The sequence below is a fragment of the Maniola hyperantus genome, chromosome 1, assembly GCF_902806685.2.
Source record: "Maniola hyperantus chromosome 1, iAphHyp1.2, whole genome shotgun sequence".
In the NCBI taxonomy this organism is placed as follows: Eukaryota; Metazoa; Arthropoda; class Insecta; order Lepidoptera; family Nymphalidae; genus Maniola; species Maniola hyperantus.
Window position 1 is genome coordinate 9,832,881 of NC_048536.1, and position 23,687 is coordinate 9,856,567.

Here is a 23,687-nt window from a genome sequence, read left to right on the forward strand (position 1 = left end):
AAAATGACGATAGGTAACCATTTAGCCTAGGCTTTACACATTGCATTACTAATTTCGTTAGAGATAGAATTGTAACAAGGTAGGTAGGTACTAGGTAGGTAGGTTTTCCTGAAAATCATACAGAATACCTAAAGTCGCATTCAGGAGGCGTAGGACTGTGATGGCGTGTAGAAGTCCCTACAAGAGACTTAAGAGACGTACATATGCTATATGCCTGCAGCTCGTTCCAGCAACGCACAAGACTGCAAATACTATTTTATACATGGCATAATCTTGTACCTATATCAAATATTTGAAAAGAGTAACCGCTGAGTTTCTTGCTGGTTCTTCTCGGTAGGAAAGGCATTCCGAACCAGTGATAGATGCATCTGTCTATTCGAAAGTACTTGTAAAAATTTATTTGAATAAAAAAGATTTTTATTTTTATTTTATTTTATACTTATATAGAGGTACCTACCTATACTGCCTACCAAGGCTAGGTACATACCTACTTACTTTATTTGTACCTCGATAGCAAAAAAAAACATACCTTGAGAGATCAAACCCAGAGGTGCAGCCTACTGTGAGCCTACCGGACCGGGATTAAAACTTGCATCCGGCGATTCTTTAACCTTGCGGTGACGATCAACGTGTTTTAGTACTTATCACGGCTTTTTCTTTTGCCTCAAATAAGGAAGACTTTTCTTACAATTTTCCGACAAAAATATAAATAATATTTAGTTACACCACAGGTTACTACACTTGTAGTACTTACGCGACAGGTCGAAATGGCAATCGGGGTGGGGATGCCCCACACACCAGCACAGCTCCCATTCCCATCTCGCCCTGTCGCGGACTATAGGTACGAGGATATCGTTAGCGCTGCGGCAGTCGGCAGCGGCACGGAGTGCGAGTGCAGCGAACCGTGGGCTGACGGCGCTGTTTGCTCACCACGGTCAACATTGTTAGCGAGCGCTGCCGCAAATGTTATTACATGATTACCTACCGGGCGGCGAGGTGCCCTTCTCACCTCCCGAACAAGTAAGTAGACACGTAGAATACCTCTCTATTTGTTCTCAGTTTCCACGTTCTGTTAATAGGCAGGTGCCTAGGAAGTCAGTGCAAAGAAAAAATATTTTTGTCCTTTTCATTTCATTTAAATTTAATTCTAAAAAATTTAAATTTTCATTCTAAATTAAAAAAAAAAAACTTAATTCAACATTTTCTTAAAATTCGTTACATAATTAGATACGATTTGATATAGGTAATTATAGTCCGAGACGGTTATGAGGCGGGGGGACGCCCCGCATACCCGCACGTCAACCTGGGCTCGCCCGCACTGGTTAGAGCGGGGGCTGTGCAGGCGTGCGGGGCGTTCCCCCGCCTCATAACTACCCCAATAGCAATCTCAACCTGTCGCGGACTATTGTCCTTTTATACCATCAAAGAGTTCCCGCCAAATTTCAAAAGAAACTGAAACTACGCAGACATCATAATAGTAGGTACTTATTCAATAAAGTTGGCCAACACAACATCCATTGCCATTAGATAGTCATTTTTAACTCCAGCCGCAAATAACGGATGCAACTCTACACAGAGCTGCTCGACAATAGCAAAAATCTATAGGTATCCATATTTCCATACTATATCCATACTAATATTATAAATGCGAAAGTGTTGTCTGTCTGTATGCTAGCTTTTCACAGCCCATCCGTTCAACCGATTTTGATTAAATTTGCTACAGAGATAGCTTGCATTCCGGAGAAGGACATAGGCTACTTTTGATCGCGGAAAATCCAATAGCTCCCACGGGATTTTTTTTAAAAAATCCACGCAGTCGAAGTTGGGGGCATCATCTAGCTAGTACCTAAAGAAAAGCTGACTGACTGACTGATCTATCAACGCACAGCTCAAACTACTGGATGGATTAGGCTGAAATTTAGCATGCAAATAGCTATAGTGACGTAGACATCCGTTAAGAAAGGATTTTTGAAAATTCGACCTCTAAGCGGGTAAATTATTAGTTTGTTGTGGACAAAGTCGCGAGCATAAGCTAGTAATTTATAAAATGCTTTCCGCTCGAGTAAAAATTAGAATCCCAAATGAGTTTTTTTCGTTGTATCTCTTGATGCCAAACAATAAAGCTCAAGCGTCACAGGTAGAGCATAGCGCGTCGAGTGGCGACGACCGGCGGCGGGACACGTACCGCTCTATCGAAGCCTCTTCATCAATTGATCTGCCTCCCTCGCTTCCTACCCGGACACTGTGTCTGTCCTAATATCATTTACGTGTAAACGTTCAATAGACGAACATTCTATTAGTCAGAAACTCGTTTGAAACATCGTTTAAAAAACTTACAATTCAAAAAGTTAAAACTGGAAATATGAATAAAATCCGTGAATTTTTAAGATTAGGTAGTAATTACGCTTTCAGACATACATACACCGGTTACGTTTTCATTATGTACCTACAATAAACTCAGCACGAGTTTACTACCTACATATAACCAAACCAAAATACGTACAGCTGCCTACTTAGTTTTTTTAATTGTAACCGAAGATCGTTGCGATTTTAGATCTTAACTTTCAACAAAATAATCCGAACTCAGTAGTTAGTTACCTAACATTATGTTATGCGAAAGTGTCTGTCTGTCTGTCTGCTTTGCGGCCCATCATTTTCACGGTTCATCCATTTAACCGATTTTGACAGAGATAGCTTACATCCTGGGGATGGACCTACTTTTGTCCCGGAAAATCAAAAAGTTCCCACGAGATTTTATAAACCTAATTCCACGCGGTCGAAGTCGCAGGCATCATCTTGTATTATTATGCTGCAGCTGAGGAACAAAGAGGAGGCAATTTTTTCCAAAATTCGTAAGTACCTACTTGATAAAATCTGAAAGTTTGTCATATCTATCTACCTAGACCTTCCATAGCCGGTCTAGATATTAATTGCTGATTTGGATAAGTACAATAATTCAATTCAGAAGAACGGATTCTGCTGTCCAATATTACCTAGTCAGAGGAAGGAAAATTATAACAATATTGTAATCAAAATTATAACAATATTGTAAACAATGTTGTCCTCGGTAAAGGATCTTGGCGTAATATTAGATAAAAAGCTGATTTTCGATGAACACGTCAACCACATAGCTAGTAAGGCTTACAGGATGTTGGGATTTGTCTTAAGGATTTCCAAAGAGATTAAACTACCGTCAACACTTGTAATTCTCTATAACTCGTTCGTTAGATCGTCTCTGGAATATGCTTCCACAGTCTGGAGTCCTCAGTATAATGTACATAAGGATAAAATTGAAAGAGTCCACAATCGGTTCAAAAAACGACTAACATATTACATATCAAACAATACTAATAGTAATGACAATCCCCATATGCCAGTTTCAGCTGCTGACAGACGTGTTCAAAGAGATCAAATCCTTTTATTTAAGCTTCTGAACAACGGCGTTGACTCACCATATCTGCTATCAAAAATATCTTTAAGATGCCCACGGGTTAACTCCCGGCATCGGAAACTGTTTCATATTGCACCAAGTAAGACTAAACACGCTGATAACACATTCATACGACGAAGTTGCAACCAAGCTAATCATCTATTCGCGAAAAGTGATATTTTTCATCTCTCTCTCCATAGGTATAAATTAGCAATTAAGGATGTTATATCAAATTCTGCCTAGTTATAGTTTATATTTTGCTTTAGTTCTGTGTTCCTTAAGTTTACCTACCTAGTTAGTTTTAAATACTCTGTGCTTAGTTTTTCATATGCATACTATGCCCGTGTGTTGTGGACACAATTTTTTATTATAAGTGTTAATTTCTCATTGGAGACTGCTTTGGTTTAAGTGTTTTTATATATATACTATCTAGCTAACTAATTGTAACTGTTTGTCTCTACAAAATAAAATAAATAAATAAATAAATAAATAAGTAATCCACTTGCAATTACAATGTATTATAGCTAGCGAAATCTTGTAGTGATATGCAGCGACCTTCGATTCAATCAGATTATCGTTCATTGACTTGTGCACATGTCATATTGCCAAGTCAGAGGTTGCACGCTTAAGCAATTAAATGTTTACTAACACCAGTGACCAGGCTAACTTACGACTACATATTAACAATTTAGATATAGATAGATTTTTGACTGAAAGATATTGAAAATAAACTGCTGAATTTTTATAAATCATCAGGTTTGCCGACGGGTTATCTACAATACATATTCCGATAGGTCATACCTAATGTAATTACCTATATCGCATCGTTTGATTCTGTCAGAGCATACAAAAAAGAATTAGGTAGGTACTCAATTACAGAAGGCCTAACGAAAATTAAGTACCTATTTGAGAACAATTTTCGTGGCACTTAAGTGAATAAGGCACTACTCGCAGAACCGCGTAATCGACGCGATGCGGCAATAAAGTCCTAAACGCCGTGTGTGCTGTGTAGCAACCTGCGACGCGTTAGGGCATTCTTACCGAGAACTAACAAGGAAACTGTAACATAAGTGAAAAAGCTAAACTGTCAAAGTGCGTCACTCCTGGAGGAGTTTCGGAGTTTTCAATGTTTTCTGCGATTTGTTCACCTTTTAATTCAGTCACAATTTTAAATTCAAATACCAAGCCGTCTTCTATCCGGGACCAATCAGCGAGATTGGACCCAAGCTACCAGGTTTTTCAAATAACTTTCGCAACCTTTACTAGGTAGGTAGGTACATACTACTATTTTCAAGTTTCTTCTCATAAAATAGCTACAGTTAAACGGGTTCAAAATCAATGAAAAGATTGTTAACTATAACATGCTTTTATTGAAAAAAGTAACAGTTGTGCAGGATTAGTTCACATATTGAATAAATACATAAAAAATTTAACATTACAATGCATATCACAGTATTTTGCACTTTGAACCATAAATTCGTGTTTTTTTGGTATAATTATAATTATTTTAATATCAAATATGTAATTATATTTTTTAAACAAGGAATTAATATAAAAATTGTTAAAATTCAATCTTAAATTCTAATACCCAATATATTAATATATTTCTTAAATATAACACCCATACGCTTTTTTATAAACCTTATAAAATACTATTTTATTTAATAGCTCCATAATAATGAAAATAAACTTAATTAATGGCATACAATAATAAATTAATAAAACATTCTGGCTAAAATTTACAAATACATTCAAATGTTATTTTATCTAATTACCTATGTCATTTATGTGCAAAAATATAATTCATATAATATCATACTAAATATTGCAGAGAGAGCCAGCGCGTGCCAGACCTTCGTTATTTTATAAAAGCTGAAAGCTTCTCCGCGTATTGTCCCCAACACCTTTATTACCTGTTATCTCCCAAAGCCACCATGATCCAAACTTTATAGTTCCTGATCGTTCCTCCCTGTGAACTATCAGCTTTTTTAAAATAAAGATGATCTGGCACGCGCTGGCTCTTAGTCTATTTAAAACATTATATCTTCATCATTGAGTTGTTGACCAAAACCGAGAACATAAAGGTGATAAAGAACAATATTTTCAATATACATATCTTTAAGAACAGGAATGTATAAAATTAGAAATATTTCTTTCTTTCAAAATAATATTCTGCGAGCTCAGAGACTTGTTACTACAGACAAGACTGATCGAAAAGTTGATTTATTTTAAGTGGTTCATTATCGCCTATTTATTGCTCTATACTTTGAAAGAAGCAAGATCTACAATTACATAAATCCGCGTTCACACCAATAAAAGTTCGAGTAGTGTTTTGTGTTGTATACCATACTCCATGTTTGAGGATAAGCGTAATAAAACACGACGCTACGTAAATTCCTAAAATGTTCATCAAACCCACCGATAGCAGAGCACGTGCGTTTAATGTAAACGAATAGAATATATTTCAAGTGCACCTAAATATTATAATAAAAAAAATTGACGAACCCGACATACGTTTATTTTCAATGGTGTGGACGCGGTTCAATAAACAATATGTTGGTACACTTTGACGGGTGGAACCGCAATAAAAATCTCTGAACACACAGACAACCGTTAGTAAATTCTAACTTTCAATTGTTTATCTTCAGTCTTTCTACATAGACACCTAAGTAACATTTAAAAAATACTTAGACCTAAGTAAAAAAATTACAGATGAAAACTTTTGTAAATTCACTACTATAAAAATAATAATAAAAAAAAACTACACTTTTACTTTCATTTAAAAAATGTATAAAGGTTAGTATAAACATGGCCACGTATAATTGTCATGTAATCTCTTTGGAATTCAAATACCATCCGATTATATTTATCTAAAATTAAGTTAGAAAGACAAGGTGCCAACATGACGGCAGGGGACAAGTAATAGTGAACGGTCTGTAGTAGCCAATTTTAAAATGCAACAAATTCAAAATCAACAAAAGAATTGAATTCTCGCGTAGTAATTTTTTCTCTATAACACCTATTTTAGAAGGTTTTCGCTAGTGTTGAGAATGAAATAACCATAAAAGCGTAGCTTTAAAATCGTTCAATACCGATTTTAATTTAACGAAAGTTTCATTAGGGGCAATCACTAAAGATATTATTGATTTGCGTTTTCGTAAATACCAAGTGCATGTGCATTTTATTTAATGTGTTACGTTAAAGTAATATATTTGCTTTTCATGCTACCTATATGAATAACATCCGATAAAATAAATGCTACAGTTGGTCTTAAGTAAAGAGCTCTCTGAATAAGATTTTGGTTTTTACATCTCACGAACCTTCATAGAATTAAGCGTCGAAACACAGTGTTACAGTAAAATAGACCTTACTGAATTGTTTTAAAGCATAAATTCGTCCATATATGAATAACCAGCGCTACATGCGGAAACTTTTTGTGTAATTAAAATTGATGATACTGAATTATTGACTTTAAATCTTTATTTATTTTAATTTTTAGGTCCTAAAATGGATCTAAAAAAACATTCACTCTTAACGTTATCTTGTTTCGAATTCTATCAACATTAACGAGATATAAAATTTCATACTAAGCACTCAGGACTGCTGTTTGGTTGACGAAAAAACGAAAGGTTGACCGGTGCTTCTCGTACCACCAAATAGATAAAAAATCACCCACTGCGCAGGTTCAAGAACGCTTTTTCTGACGCCAACGTACTACTGTTTGGGCGTGAAATGCAAGATCGCGTAATCGTGATAGTACATCATGATGGCGAGCGGCTGGCCGAAGATGAGCGAGCTCCACACGAGGATGTTGCCCCAGCGCGCGCCCAGCCGCACCTGCACCAGCTTGGAGATCACCGACAGCGGCGGCTGAGCCATCATACCGAGGAATGCCCATATGCGGAACATCTGCAGCGGTACGCTTACCTGTAAGATACATGAAAACAGTGTGATGCTAATGCAGCTACCTTTTTTCAGATTCAGTGTGCTGCGTAGGCGTTATTGACCGGTACAGCGTCGCCGCAAGGGGGGACGGAGCGGGGTGCTCAGCCTGAAGGTGAAGCCTAGGGCTCGAAGAGTTTGGAGGGCAATCTTCTCCTAAGGGCGCTTGCTATGAGGCTTGGCCCACGGTTTATGGATGACGCTGAAACGCGTGGGTTGGTCAAACTTAACTACCCCGTACGCCCCTGAGGATGTGGCGTGAGACTACGTCCGAAATCTGGGACTTCACCAGCGAAAACAGTATGAAGAGGTTGTGACTTGTGTGCGTTGTCAGAACATGATCAAACCACGACCGACATTAGTGGTTTGATCATCGGGATCGTAAAGGACGTGCTTATGGTCGTAATTATTTAAATGATAAGAAAGCTTGGGAATAAGTTGCCAAACAGCTTTGATAGTTCTAGTAAGTAAGTAAGTATAAATAATGTTGTAAAATGGTGATATTAAAAAAGAATACCCGACTGACTTTGTTGTGGGCTCTTCTCAGACCTGAGCGCACTTAGAACCCTCGTAGCTTTAGTTTTAAGTTCACGTAATACAATATGACCACTACATCATTGTATTGCAAATTCAGCAATTGACAATCAGGAAGTGTATACAATAAATACCCAATCTGAATAAAGGATTTGAATTTGAGTTTGAAATTCCTTACAGTACAAAGAATCCCTCCTTGCACTTTTCATTATTACTTATTGCATTTACAAAATATCTCTGCTATCTCAAAAAAATATCACTCACCAAGTATTCGTGGAAGAAGGCGGATATAAAAAAGACCACAATGCTAGCTGCGGCCTTGCTGTAGCCCAGCCCCGTGATGGGGATGTACACGTGGCGCACGGCCCACAAGTGGACCGGCATGTTCCACGAGCTCCAGAACTCCGCGATGTTGTTCGCGTTCCACCAATCATTGTAGAAGTTGCGGTCCGCGAAGTGCAGCAACTCGCCCATTAGGTTGAGAAATGAGTGGAAGCACAGGTAGAAAAAACACAGCCAAATCAAGTGGTTTGGTACCTGTAATAAAAAATTGTTTTAAATGGGTTCCAGTATTTCAAGGATTTAACCGTTGAGAAATTCTGTTGATATAATTCTGGAATACAAAACTTGATTTAAGATTTACGAACGTCTGAGTTTTGAGCACAAGGTACGATTTTACCAGGTCCATTCCAAGAAATTTCAAGTTTGCCTTTTGTTATAAATATAATGTGGAAACACTTTCATGAAGCTGCAGTAAACCCAGTGTTAAAACACACAACTTACGGCAAGTTTTAGTAGTCGTTCAGTTATCTTGATGAAACTCATCTGTGAGAACGGATCCACGGCATTTGTGACAGATGGGATCATCCATTGTTGGAACAGTGCAAGAACTAAGTTCACACCAAAAACGACTTCAATTATCCTCTTTATTAAGAACCTCTTCCTTATACTGAAACATTACAATCACTATGAAAACTTCTTACCGAAGGTTTATTTCCACACTCATTGAGCGACCTAGCGACTCAGCCTACAACGCGTTGTGGCAATAAGGAAAAGTCATGACGCGTTCGGACTTAGCGTCACCATACTATAATAATATAACGTAACTAGATTATGCTCGCTACTTCATCCGCGTGGACTACACAAAATTCAACCCCCCTTAGGGGTTGAATTTTCATAAATCCTTTCTTAGCGGATGTCTACGTCATAATAGCTATCTGCATGCCAAATTTTAGTCCAGTAGTTTGAGCTGTACGTTGATAGATCAGTCAGTCCTTTTCTACTAGTGGCTCAGTGCGATAGGTGTGTGTTAGGGTTCATACATGCAGGTCTCACCGTGTCGTGCGCGGGAAATTCAATTCGTAGCAAAGGGTGGGTGCCAAAATGAAGTAGAAAAGGTCTTTGAGGCTCAAATTATCAGGGTATTTCACCAAACCAGATTTCCCATCTGCTTTCTCGTCTTCTAAGGGCTCTGCAGACAACAACATGCGAATGACACTAAAGAAGCTAATGATAAAACTAAAATAAAAGTTCAACACACCATACGCAAGTCAATTACAAAATTGCGTTAAATAAGATTACATTGCGGCTAATTCTATTGCACACAATCAATTAAAATGACAGGTCTAAATATAATGTTTTTTGGGTTCCATAGCCGAATAGCAAAAAACGGAACCCTTATAGATTTGTCTTGTCTGTCTGTCTGGACTCTGGATGTATGTCACAGCCACTTTTTTCCGAAACTATAAGAGCTATACTGTTGAAACATGGTAAGTAGATGTATTCTGTGAACCGCATTAAGATTTTTACAAAAATAGAAAAAAAAAACAATAAATTTTGGGGTTCCCCATACTTAGAACTGAAACTCAAATTTTTTTTTCATCAAACCCATCTTCAAAAATGATATTGAGGTTTCTAAACTGAATAGTTAACTAAAACTAAAAAAAATATATGATGTAATTACCATGCAAACTTCCACCGAAAATTGGTTTGAACGAGATCTAGTAAGTAGTTTTTGATTTATCGTGCAAAATGTCGATAAAATACGATTGTACTACAGAACCCTCAGTTCGCGAGTCTGATTCGCACTTGGCCGGTTTTTAAATATATGTTTACTGTTGGTGGTTTAAATGATGGAGACAGCGTTGTAGTACTACGTCTTTATTAGTTATTATCGATTAAACTTATGGACTAACAGTAATTGAGTATTTGCCTATATCAAAAATAAATTATTTCTCAGTGAATATTAAATAGAGGGTCTTCCAAAATATTGTAAATCCACGCCGCGCGCTTTTTGACGTTTGATAAAAGTTACTGATTTGACTAGTTGTCAAATACCGTATTACAACGAAATCTTACATACTATTGTTTAAATAATATTTCTTAATCTAACCTACATAATTTTGCATCACTCTTCATCCAATTCGATGCGTAAGCGTAAGATGAAAGGGATAGTGTAATGTAGGTTACATTACACTATCCCTTTCATAATGCTCCCTGTGGAAAAGGATAGTTCTAGATTTTAGACCTGTCAATTTAGTTTAGAGATTGTGTATATCAGAATTAGCCACATTATCATGATTATAAAGCATTTAATTATGTTTTCCATACCTGCACCGCGTCAGCATTGTGAATTTTGGGTGACCAGTACAACTTGATAATAAAATTAGTCATTATTTTAGCAACAGAAAAGTAAAGCAAAACTTCCCTTCATTAGGAAGAAGATATCCGTAAATAGAAGCTGATGGATGCTAGTCAGTGTCGCAGGAAATAAATACGTGAATAAAACTAAGTTTACGAAATAATTACGCCCAGTGGCAGTTTTAAGAGTTTAACGTCCCTGCCCCTAACTCCTAAGCTACTATATGAGGAAACCCGTGCTCTGTAGTGAGCCGGCGGTGGGTTGATCGTGAATGATGATGAATGGATGCAGTTAAAAACAAAATTACCACAACTAACAAGTGTAAGTGTAAAGTAACTAAGGGTGAGATCTATAGAGCACACTGTAACTTAGCTTAGACTTAAGACAAAGTTAAAACGAGACAGAGCTATATCTCTCACATAAATCTGTCTTGTTTTAACTCAATCTTAAGTCTGAGCAAAGTCAAAGTGCGCTCTATAGATCTGCCTCAGTGACCAAGATTTTAAATTTATAAAATCCGTAAGTATAGTCAGAGAAAAAATGCACAACAAAAATGAAGTTATTTCTAATAATAATAATAATAATTATTATTATTATTCTCTTCTGTTTACGATAAATTGGTTTTTATAAACATGACGAGGGAATGGCACTTGACCAGTTTTGTTTTTTCAAAATTCTCGCCACTGACTCGCATCTACCTTAGTTAAAATCATCATATTAAATTTAAAAAATCTTGACACACTAAGCTAAAGCATAAACAGCTTTGCGGCTAGTTATTCAAAATATTCATAGCTTGGATATAATATTACAATGCTTCTACTATATTATGCATATCACACAATTTCACACTTTTAATCACATCAAACACAATAATATCTATAATCAAATTAGTTACAAAGCATACATTAAAATAATTTAAAAGAAAAATCTAAAAGATATACAGAGTGTAACCAGAACGCTGGCAAAAAACGATTACAGGTAATCAATATTACTGATGATTACTGATATGATACCACAAAAAAAACGCGGAAAACATAAAATTTTGTAAACGTTTACGATATATTGCAAATAAAACATCTGAGTGACGCTAGAGGTCGACGAACGTTAGTAAATAGGTCACTCGGAGTCAATGCCGCGTCGTAGGTGGGGCATTGACCCGAGTGAGAGGCAAGTGGTTATTGGTATTGGATTGTGTTTAGGTAATATAACAATAACGCAAAGTTTTTGCTAGCGATCTGGTTACATCCTGTATAATAATATTATAACAAATAGCACAGCTACAAGAAATACAGAGTGCAAAAGATTATACAAGTGCTGTACATGATATCATATTTAATTCTACTTACTCTCTTGTTCCGCGTTAACTAGGTTATCTGTAAATGTTTTATATTCTTTATTGCACATGAAAATAGAATGCACATATGCGAACTTAATACCTAGAAACCTCTTCCAGTTAACCGTTGGTGTGGGGATAGAGTATTTACACCTCGAATTATATGATATTATGACCTCACTTCGCTCGTGATCATTTAAGTTGTGTACACATAATATACATATATCTCGTGTGTCAACAGGGTTTACCCCTTGTACTATTTATTTATTCCTGACGAATGATGAAAAAGGACAAAAAAACACAAGTAATCTATTGAAAGAAGTTGTAAACTTTACAGAAAAATCAGTGTTTTAGAAATTAGCAATAAACCTTTACAAACAAACTTAGTTTTGTGGTACCAAATGATTAGTAAGTCGGAAGATTAACTTATTAACCAAATATTTGTTCCTTTCCAAGCTACGGAACCCTCGGTGTGCGAGTCTGCCTCACACTGCTGGTTTTTAGAAAAGCTTATAAACTTCTGAATATCTATTCTATTTTCTTATCATACTATAATTCCATACTTATGTTGTAAATTCAAAAGAATGTATGTATATCCATATGTCAATAATAATTTGTTTGTTATATTTTCACGCCTAAGCACTCAACCAATTGTAATAAAATTCGACACTAAAAAAGTTCGCATTTAGGAGACTGACACTTATACTGAAACTAATATGAAAGGAAAATATTTTCATTTTCCAGGGAAAAAGCCCTTAGTCCCATGATGAATGACGAAATCTCAGCTGCATCAAGTAATAAAATAAAACTTACTCCAATTAGGCGCTGATAAGCTCTGTCGGCGTAAAGTGTTTTTGTATTGCTTTGTTTTCTTCCCCTGTCTGCACCAATGGTTAGTTTGAACATAGCTCCACAGTTTTAAGAATAGCACCAAATATATCATGCATACAGTTGTTTTTCCCACTGAAAAAAACAGTAAACTGTAATTTGGACAACTTAAGATGTTTCGTTTCCTAGGGATGGTCGCATATTTTCAAAAAAGGCCATGCAATTTTTGACAAACATCAACGTTGCTAAGTAACCTATCGACATATTACAGATAGGATTGATTATTATTAATTTCATTAATTTGCAGCCGGCTGCCAAACTAGCAGATGTGCGTACCTACGTTAAGAGTACATACTACCAGTACTCTATCTCACACATTTTGTAACTAACGTCTGGGGGGCCTCGGAATGGGAGTTTGCCCTATAAGTGGACAGACGATGTCAAGCGAGTTGCGATATAGGCTTACGGTATACAAAACGGACATAGAATAGAAAACGCCGATAGCAAATCGATTAAGGAAATTAACATGTTCAACTTGTGCTTGATGTGATCATGAATACAAAAGAAATAATAGGTACCAGTAAATGCATATAAGTAGGCTAACATTATACGCATGTTAAGTTTTGCCATTGTCACTTCCAAGGGTCAACATATTAAAAATTTATGTATAAATTAGGTAGGTATTAATGAATGATATGCATAAAACCAAACGCATTATTTACTAGCAAGTTTTGAATTCTTAATAAATCATAATCTAGATTGATTCACATGACATCAGGTACATTAGGTGTACAATAAAAAATAATATATTTCGCTGTGCTTATTTCTATATTTGTAAAATATCTCGATAAATACGATTGTTTCATGTTGAGATACATTTTGGATTGGATTTTAATATTATAAAATTAAAAGAATTACGAGAGCTGAAACACGATTAAATTGTGCCAATTTGGCTCGATACAAAAAAATCGCAAAGTTTCCCCAAAATACGCATTTTTTACACGACCATTAGGAGAAAACCCAGTTTTATTCGATTGATATAAAACCAATTTCAATAAAATTTCGTATTTACTTCAACGTTAAACGTTACACACTAAGGGATGACGGTACTATTTTATGGTAACAGAGCACATAGAATTTGAAATATAAATATTAATAAAAAGCATGCAACAAATTGCGCTCGGGCGGCCCAGACTACCGCACCCGGTCGCCCGCACCGCGTCAGAGAGCACCCGTGTACGACTTCAATCCCATTTCGCCTTAAAGACCATCGACAATCACACACGAGTCACACCTAATATAATATATCTGTATCTGTCCGCATATCTTACGATATCAAAGGACATGCGTACTTGGTACGCGGCAGAAAATAATGTACATCGACCTTTAGAAAGAGATAGTGGTTTTGTAGAGCATTGTTTCTTGTTGAAACCGACAAAACGTCGCATAGGTATGAGTAACAAAGACAACGCTCTACAAAGCCGAAATCTCAGTGTAAAGGTTGATGTACATTATTTTTTGCCGCGTACTAACTAACTAAACGTAACTTTATAAATGCGAAAGTGTCTGTCTGTCTGTTACCTCTTGACGGCCAATCCGGTACAGAAATACTGGCCCCGATTCTCTAGTCTCTCTCTAAACTAAATTTAGAGTATCTGCATCCTTTTCTTTTTACTAATGCTAAAAAAGGAACGGAACATGACTTTCACATTTAAAGACTCTAAATTTTAGTGCACAATACAAATTTAAACAGTAGGTTCGCGAGTGCGTGCTAAAAACACGGGTTTTACCATCTAAAAATTAAATTTAGAAATGTCAAACTGCTTCTGTCCTTTTCATATTACAATAGTAAGAAGAGGGTGCGAATACTCTAAAATTAGGTTGTGCTTAGAATCGGTGCCATTTTTTGTCTTAGAAAATCAAAAAATTCTCAGGGAATTTTTAAAAACCTAAATCCACAAGGACAGAGTCGCAATATTCTGATACATACCAAAACTGAAATCTGGTCCTTTAAAATACAGTACTATCACTGGAAGACTTATCTCCGCAATTATATTGAATACTTGGAGGCCAATGCCAGTATTTGGTGTTATGATATCCTGGAAATACAAGTATAATATTATGATAATATATATATGAAACAATTTAGTGTCTACACATAATATACATTACTAATATATTATATAAAACAATTTTTTGTCTGGACATAATATAGTAAACGATTTGAAATACAAATTATTAGTTTTTATTATCCATACTAATACACTCGGCGTCAAAAAAATCGCACCTTTCAAAAAATCTACTTCAAACAATTTTAAACCTTATTTGACATCAATAATGAGGGTCATGTTGGGTATCATTTGAAAGGGGATGAAATGGAGAGCACAAAAACAATTCAATTGATTATTTTTCTTTTACTGGAAGAGCACAAAAAAAGAAGAAGAAAACACTTACAATTTTGCTTCTTAAGACAGCCGCTAGTTGCGCTACCTTTTGTAGGTATAAAATGGTCAATACAGGTACAATCGGGGTCATTCGCTATCTAACCGTTGAAGTGGACACACGAGAAGCTCATTCCCAAGAAAAATACCTTTGAAGATGGATACTACTATTGATGAGGCCGCCCAAGTGATTGCACTACTGCAATCAGGCATGCGGCAGTGTGATGTCGCTCGGCAACTCAACTTGAGCCGTTTTTCGGTTCGAAGAGTGTACCAGCGTTTCCTGGAGACCGGTGGCTTCGTCCGAAGACATGGGTCTGGTAGACGTCGCTGCACCTCGGAGAGAGACGACCGATTCATCGTAGTGACGTCTTTGAGAAATCGGTTCTTAAATGCTGTTGAGTTGCGACAGCAGCTCCAGACAACTAACAGAAGAACTGTGAGTGTGTCTACGGTTAGACGAAGACTGAGGGAGAAGAAAATAGCGGCGCGAAAAGCTGCTACGGGTCCCAAATTGACCGCAGAGACTCGCGAACACGTCAATTGGACCCTCGAACAATGGAAAGCTGTTCTCTTCTCAGACGAGACGAGAGTGTGCCTTTTCTGCAACGACGGACGCAAAAGAGTGTACAGAAGACAGGGTGAACGATTCGCCCAAGCCTGCATCCAGGAGACGGTGGAATATGGAGGCGGTTCTTGTATGTTCTGGGGCGGCATGTCTGCCGACGGCAAAACCGACCTTGTTTGCGTCTCCCGGGCTCGAGGTGCTCGCGGGCAAGGGTCACTGACTGCTCACCGGTACATCACAGAGATCCTGGAAGAACATGTGGTCCCCTATGCCAGTTTTGTTGGCGAGGGGTTCATGTTGATGCACGACAACGCTCGCGCTCACACTGCAATTATTGTGCGCGAGTACCTTCAAGAGGTTGGGATCTCTGTCATGCACTGGCCAGCAAGAAGTCCAGACCTGAACCCGATTGAGCACCTATGGGACCATTTAAAACGCAAGGTTCGGTCTCGTGATCCCGCTCCTACGACTCTCCAGGAACTCAAAGATACTGTTATTGAGGAATGGAACACTATCCCTCAAGAAGACATTTTAAAATTGATAAGATCCATGAGGGATCGTATGGAAGCCGTCATCAGGGCAAGGGGGGGTAACACTAGATTTAAGATTATTTTTAAGATCATTTTTTGTATTCTTTTTTGTATAATTAATCTGTTTTAAATTAAGGCTTAATTAAGGATTTTTACTGTTTCATAAACTTCTTTTTTTGTGCTGTTCCAATAAAAGAAAAATAATTAATTGAATTGTTTTTGTGCTCTCCATTTCATCCCCTTTCAAATGATACCCAACATGACCCTCATTATTGATGTCAAATAAGGTTTAAAATTGTTTGAAGTAGATTTTTTGAAAGGTGCGATTTTTTTGACGCCGAGTGTATTATAAACGGGAAAGTGTGTCTGTCTGTCTGCTAGCTTTTCACGGCCCAACAGTTCAAACGATTGTGATGAAATTTAATACAGAGTTATACCCGGGGCTATCCCGGGGAAGGACATAGGCTTATCCCGAGAAATCAAAGAGTTTCCACAGGATTTTTAAATACCTAAATCCACGTGGACGAGGTCGCGGGCATCATCTAGTAATTTATAAGTCTAACTGCATTGTTGATTTTACTATACAAAGTTTGACCCAAGAAGTATGTAACTCACCACAGCCATAGCCTTTTCAATTAATAAACTGACAACTGCAGGCACCACACTGACTGGAATAGAATAAGAAATACTTATATTTTAGGCTTCCATATCTCCTGAGAAAAAAACCGGCCAAGTGCGAATCAGACTCGCGCACTGAGGGTTCCGTAATACAATCGTATTTTATCGATATTTTGCAACGAAAAATCAAAAACTACTAACTAGATCTCTAGTTTGCATGGACATTTTACCACTTTGGAAGTGTCTCTCGCGCAAATTATTCAGTTAAGAAAAAAATGATGTTAGAAACCTCTATATCATTTTTGAAGACCTATCCATAGATACCCCACACATATGCGTTTGATGAAAAAAAAAATTTGAGTTTCAGTTCTACTTCTAGTTGGGGACTTCCCCTTGACCTAGAATCACGAAATTTGGCAGGTAGCAATGTCTCATAGCACAAGTAAAGAGAAAAATTGGATAACCGCTGTGGTTACATCACAAAAAAAATTAGTACAAAATGAGCATGACACCCACTTGATTGGTTTTATATTTTAACACTAAAGATTTGCAAGTAACACTGTTAGTGAAAAATTAGTATTGTTCATGTATTGTTCTAAATTTTTTACAAGTATTTGTTAATAGATATTCTTATAGAAAACAGATTAAGCAGAAACATGCTTCATACAATATTTATAATCGAAACATTTTAAACTGAGTCGTCGAGTTATCTCTGTTTCTGTTTCACTCGCAATTACAGGTCTTAGATAAGTGCGAGCGAAACAGAGACAGATAACTCGACGACTCAGTTCAAAATGTGTCGACTATAGTAATTACTTACAAATCAGTAATATAACAGAGGGGTACTGCTGGTTGTCTCCTTTGTCGTAGCCAGTCAACACAATAATCCATTCAAAAGGATTCACACGGATTCCATACCTAAAATATATAAAAACATGTTGAGTTTACTATATAAGAACTGTGTTGTTATTACAACAAAACTGCAATCAATAAAAAAAATCACACCCTTTAGAAAGCAAATCTAAATACTGGTTCACTAATGAATGACAAAAAACGTATGACAAATTATTAGTTCACCAAAAACTTTTGAAAAACTAAACAAATCACAAACGTCGTATACCGCAAACATATCATTTTACAAAAGATCATTTGACAAATATTCTATTCACAAATGTTTTACTTTGCAAATTTGCTGAATGTTAAAATATCATTTAAAAATGTATTATTTCACCAAATAATTTGTTTTTCAAATTCGCGATTTTACAAAATAATAGATGATAAATTTATTATTTGATAAAATAACTAATTAACAAAAAACACACAAAAAGTCTGTTTTGCATACATATGCAAACCCCTATGCAACGCAGCAATAATATCATGGGGCTCCTTTTTTCTGCGTGGTAAAAAAAGAAATAACCCACGAAGGGGATGGCAGGGTCTAACCTAACCGTTCCGAGTCGGAGTGCCCCAAGTCCCGAGCTCGCTTCGCTCGCTCTTGATGGTGGGAGCGGGGGGATGAGAGAGACCCCCCACCATAGTGGTGGTCTCTTCTCGTCGACCGGGGCCCGTCGACATATAAAAGATTTGGTGAATTCTTAAAGTATTTATCAAACAGTTCATTTTATCAAACAATTCATTTTATCAAAAAAAAAGTGCGATATGTTGTTTTACTAATTAACACAATTAAAGAAATCAATTGTTTGTCAAATGATATTTTATGAAATAACAATTTGTCTGGTAATTTCTTTTATCAAGTGAATTATTTGTAGAAACATAAGTTTTATAACGATCATAAAACGATTCATAATTTTGCCAAAATTTGTTTGGGAAATGAAACTTTGTCATTTGTTTTTTGTCAATTGATCGACACCATTTTTTATAAGTGTAATCACACAGTTTCGTTCACAAGCTCCTTAATTAATGTGATCACTAACTTAATAAAATTTTCAAGGCACAAGCGAAGTCCTCCGACTGTAAGCATAAGAAAGCCCCAGTTTACCAATCCAGTAAAGTTTGTAAATTCTGAGCTCCATGAAAATAATGAATCCCGAGGTTTGTGTATTCTGAAAGCAAATAATATTTAATATCAAGCACAATTGAACACTGTTACTCAAACAGAGTCCAATCCACACAGAGTTATTTCTAAGATTTAACATAATATTATAGCTTGCATGATTCCCTAGCTTTTGACTGCAACTTCATCCCCTGTACATAATAGAGCCTATGTTACTTCTGGATAAAGTTAATTTTCATCACAGTTATCACACATTTTGAATTTTGTCAAAATTGGTCAAACAGATGGTCTGATGGTATGAAAAGCTAGCAGACAGACAGACACACACTTTCGCATTTATAATCTAAATATATAAAAGGAAAAGGTGACTGACTGACTGATCTATGTTGATAGACATAGGTACAGCTCAAAGTAATGAATGGATTGGGCTGAAATTTAGCATGCAGATAGTGCATATATATCATGCAGATATATGACGTAGGCATCCGCTAAGAAAGGATTTTTTAAAATTCTACCCCTATGGGAGTGAAATAGGAGTTTGAAATCTGTGTAGTCCACGCGGACGAAGTAACGAGCATAAGCTAGTATAGTTTTATAAATACATCATTATCATTATCAACTGATGGACGTTCACTAACTGGACTGGAGTAAATAATATAATAAGTAGGTATTTAAATAAATCACTACCCATAATATTAGAAATGCGAAAGTATGTTTGTTTGTTGGTTTATTGGTTTGTCTTTCAATCACGTCGCAACGGAGCAACTAATTGACGTGATTTTTCGCAAAGGTATAGTTGAAGACCTGGAGAGTGACATAGGCTACTTTTTACACCGGAAAATCCAAGAGTTCCCACGGGATTAAAAACTTAAAACCACGCGCATTAAATCGCGGGCATCAGCCAGCAATTGTATATTTCAATTTTATTTTATTTTGTTTCAGAGGTAACTTACGGTTTATCTAATTGAGACTTCCGAGCTTTCTTCTCCTTTTCTGTAATTTCTTCAGCTGTTGTTACACTTTGAGCCCTCCTATATCGCAATGCATTTTCGTCATTCTTGCTAGACATCGTCTAGTTTTATGTACTTACTTAATATTTTTATGCCAAAACTGCAAACAAAAATAAGACTAAAAATATTTAGAAACAATTAAAATTACCAGCCATAGATTGTCTTATCGTAGCTTAGCCAAATGCAATGGTTGCCTGTTGGTTGCAACTATAATATACTTAATACAACCTTCAATTATTGAACTACGGACTTATTACGGCGGATTACGGTAGGGCAGCAGAAATGGCATTCGGCAGAAAGAAATTAGATAAATTCAAATTGTAACTTTACATTTATTTGAATTATTATGAACTTACGTGATTAAAAAAGTTCCGTGGTCGATGGGATCAGCATGGCAAGCAGCGAACAGAAATATGGCAAGGATTGGGCGGGAATGGTATGGTAATTATTGGTAATGGAGGTAATGGATTATGGAATGGAAATCCAAAATTGGATTAGTTAACAGATATATAAAAGACAGATATGTCGATTAGGTCCTTAACACAGTCCTTAAAAAGGTAATGTCAATGTCAGTCATGTTTTTACGTGCCCTGTGACTTGGCATGAAAATAATAATACCATGTTTGAGCAGGCTAGGTACCTATAGCTCTGAAGAGTGATAAAGACAAAAACACAGTTTTTTTGTCTGTGTCATAGTTTAGCCTTTTTTTGTTGGGCACGTTGTCGTTGTTCTCCACTTTGGAAATATAATACTTTATTGGACAATTTGGATGCTTTTGTTAAAAATATTCTCACTAGTATTCTAAACTGTCCAATAAGTAATCAAGCATGGTCCCAGGCTTCTCTTCCAATCAGGTATGGAGGTCTGGGAATTCGCAAAATTTCTAGTGTTTCGCTGCCAGCATTTCTTTCCTCTGTTTACAGTACACACACTCTCTATGGCAAGATTATATCCAATTCTTTGGGTTCCATAGAGGTGTCTGGCTTAACAGAGGCAAGAAATGAATGGTCCATGCATAGTCCCAGCCAAGTGCCGGTTTCTCTTTCTTCCCAGAGACAGTGGGACGACATTATTTGCAAAACGACATTTGACACTTTACTAGCAAACGCAAATTCTAAAAAAGACCGTGCACGTCTTCTCGCTGTCTCTGCAAAAGAGTCCGGCTACTGGCTACATGCTCTTCCCTCTGCCAACCTGGGCACTATGTTAGACCATACGACACTTTCTTTTCTCATTGGTCTTAGGCTTGGCGCCACAATAAACTGAGATATGTTGTGGCCGTATGGTAATAATTAAATGCGGCAACGGTGAAAGATGTTTATTGAGAGCCGGCTTATGATCTACTCTCCCTTATGGACTAACAATACTAATAAAGAAATCTTACATACTATTGTTTAAATCTTATTGCTTAACTACCTAACCTACATAATTTTGCATCACCTCTCTTTCAATCCGATGTGCAGGCAACCTACTTCGATATATTGAGGAGTTGCATTTTTATGTTACAGCTAATATGAACATGCTACGTTTAAACTGTCAATTCGTACATATTACAACTCCCCTGAAAATGTATGCGGTTACCCCTCCCCTTAAAAGAAAAAAAAAATGTTAGACGCTACATCGAATCAGAAGAAAAGATGATGACAATCACAAAAATAAAATCTAATGCTAAATAAAATTAAATTATGTAAGGAAACATTTTTTTTAGTTACTTCCTGTGCTTAAAGTGCAATTTATCTTATCTCTTACTTCGTATGGGCATACTTTCAACCTTACCTATAAATAGAAATATCGTAATCTATTAAGTGCAGTCAAGGATTTGACTTTTACAAAAGTTTCGAAAAATCTCATCATAGGTAATAAAATAATCTCAAAATAGCATCATAGGTATTAGATATGTATAAGCTGAGGTATCGATTTCACAAATCGACTTTAAAAGATTCTTTGACCTATCAAATAGTCGTCATCATAAGTATACAGCTGTCGTATAGCATCGTCGTAAGACGGTAAATATAAGGTTTCTATTCTATAACCCATAATAATACTTATTATTGAGTAAACATCTCAGGTATTTATATTTCCTGGACAGTCAAAATAAATCTCTCTTCCTTTCAAGTTACTTCTTCACATAATACAAATGAGTAAACAAATCAACAAACGCGGCGCGTACTCTCCTAATTAATATTTAACATAACATGCTTGCGAGCATTTTTCATAACACTTATAATCTTCATCAAACTTATTTCTTTCAATAAGTATTTCAATAACATTCAACTTTTCATTAAAATTCTAGGTCTTTCACTAACACCAGCGCGGTAGATAATGATCAAGAGTCTAGACAAATATATAGTTGAATGAGGAGGTACTAAATATGCGCAAAACATCGCGTTTAAACAAATAAATAACAATCAGATTCCTACGTCAGTATGTCTCAATCCAAAATAAATATTGTATATTTTATACCTATAGCACTTCTACAGCCGAAGGGTGATCAAGCCTTTGGTTTGCAGAGTCCTAATTTGTCAAAGCCGGGTATAGTCTTACATCGTCAAAACTTGCACGAAACTAGACGAAAAACGTCTGTAGGGGAAAAAATTCTCCTTATTTCATATTCATTTCCTTGTATTTGCAAATTGCATCTCGAGCAAAACCATTGTCTCGTATAACAATACAAAATGTTCGGGTACGCGTGTGTCGTTGACCACGCGATGACACCGTTATAATTCTCTGAATTATTATATTTCGATTTTAACACCGAATATTTACGAAAGAAGTAAGTACCTACTTATTCATTTATTAATTATCTATTATTATTTTAAACTATCCTACACACTATATAAAATCTTACTAATAAAGCACGAATGGAATTTATTAGTAGATAGCGGAACAAGTATTATTTGTTATAAAAAACCAATAGTTACCTAACCTACGTACAAAATTAAATTAACTAGGTACCCAAGAAAAAAAATTACAATAGCTACACATTCTACCTATTTGCCCATTACGAGAGATAAATTGCACATACTTTAACTGTTAGCGACGCATTTCAATAGTCAATTTCGTGACCGCCGTGTAGTCGCCGTCGTCATCAGGACAGGTTTTGGTCATCAGGTCCGGAGGTCTGGAGTCTGCGCCTCTTCTTTACTGCATCTTAATGGGCCGGGAAAACCCTGGACTCCTCGAACTGGGCCGGGAATACCCTGGACACCTCCTAGTTTTGGCCGGGATAACCCTGGACGCACGATGATGCTGGGCCGATCAATAAAGCTTGAGATGTCTTCTGTTCATAAGCGATTCATTTTTTTTTTGGCTTATTTCTTGATGTTAGTGTTTCTTGATTTTTAATATAGGACGTGGAATTATTTTCTTCTTTTTGTTCTAATTGAGTCTTGAATCTTGATAATATTCTTTTGAAAATTGTGTAGTCTTCATCTTGATCGGTGCCCAGCCGGTGCACGCACTTAGATTAGGCATGCACCGACTGGCAAGGGTCGCCATGAGATATGTTGTGGCCGTATGGTAATAATTAAATGCGGCAACGGTGAAAGATGTTTATTGAGAGCCGGCTTATGATCTACTCTCCCTTATGGACTAACAATACTAATAAAGAAATCTTACATACTATTGTTTAAATCTTATTGCTTAACTACCTAACCTACATAATTTTGCATCACCTCTCTTTCAATCCGATGTGCAGGCAACCTACTTCGATATATTGAGGAGTTGCATTTTTATGTTACAGCTAATATGAACATGCTACGTTTAAACTGTCAATTCGTACATATTACAAAACCAGC

General features: G+C 36.4%; 1 protein-coding gene across 2 annotated transcripts; it reads right to left on the reverse strand.

The window, feature by feature from the left end:
* Positions 1–4,783: 4,783 nt before the first annotated feature.
* mdy (diacylglycerol O-acyltransferase) lies at positions 4,784–20,452 on the reverse strand. Of its 2 annotated transcripts, XM_034969009.2 has the most exons (12): positions 20,246–20,452; positions 19,833–19,989; positions 18,800–18,928; positions 17,686–17,783; positions 16,863–16,915; positions 14,699–14,807; positions 12,694–12,843; positions 11,894–11,920; positions 9,242–9,377; positions 8,690–8,855; positions 8,171–8,443; positions 4,784–7,357 (listed from the first exon to the last, which is right to left on the reverse strand). In XM_034969009.2, exons 2-12 carry the CDS (start codon positions 19,946–19,948, stop codon positions 7,145–7,147), a joined length of 1,470 nt encoding a protein of 489 aa, XP_034824900.1. In that variant the 5' UTR covers positions 19,949–19,989; positions 20,246–20,452; the 3' UTR covers positions 4,784–7,144. The 2 variants fall into 2 exon arrangements, with proteins under 2 accessions (XP_034824900.1, XP_034824909.1); XM_034969018.2 differs by lacking the exon at positions 11,894–11,920 and having other exon boundaries at positions 20,246–20,451.
* Between the last annotated feature and the right edge of the window lie 3,235 nt (positions 20,453–23,687).

Bases quoted from the DNA above. Each gene is read 5' to 3' on its own strand.
- mdy (XM_034969009.2), bottom strand. From the start codon at position 19,948: ATGTCTAGCAAGAATGACGAAAATGCATTGCGATATAGGAGGGCTCAA. The intron at 14,808-16,862 runs GTGAGTTACATA...TTGTATTTCCAG, and splicing joins TTGAAAAGGCTATGGCTGTG to GATATCATAACACCAAATAC. The intron at 9,378-11,893 runs GTAAGTAGAATT...TGTTGTCTGCAG, and splicing joins AGTTAACGCGGAACAAGAGA to AGCCCTTAGAAGACGAGAAA.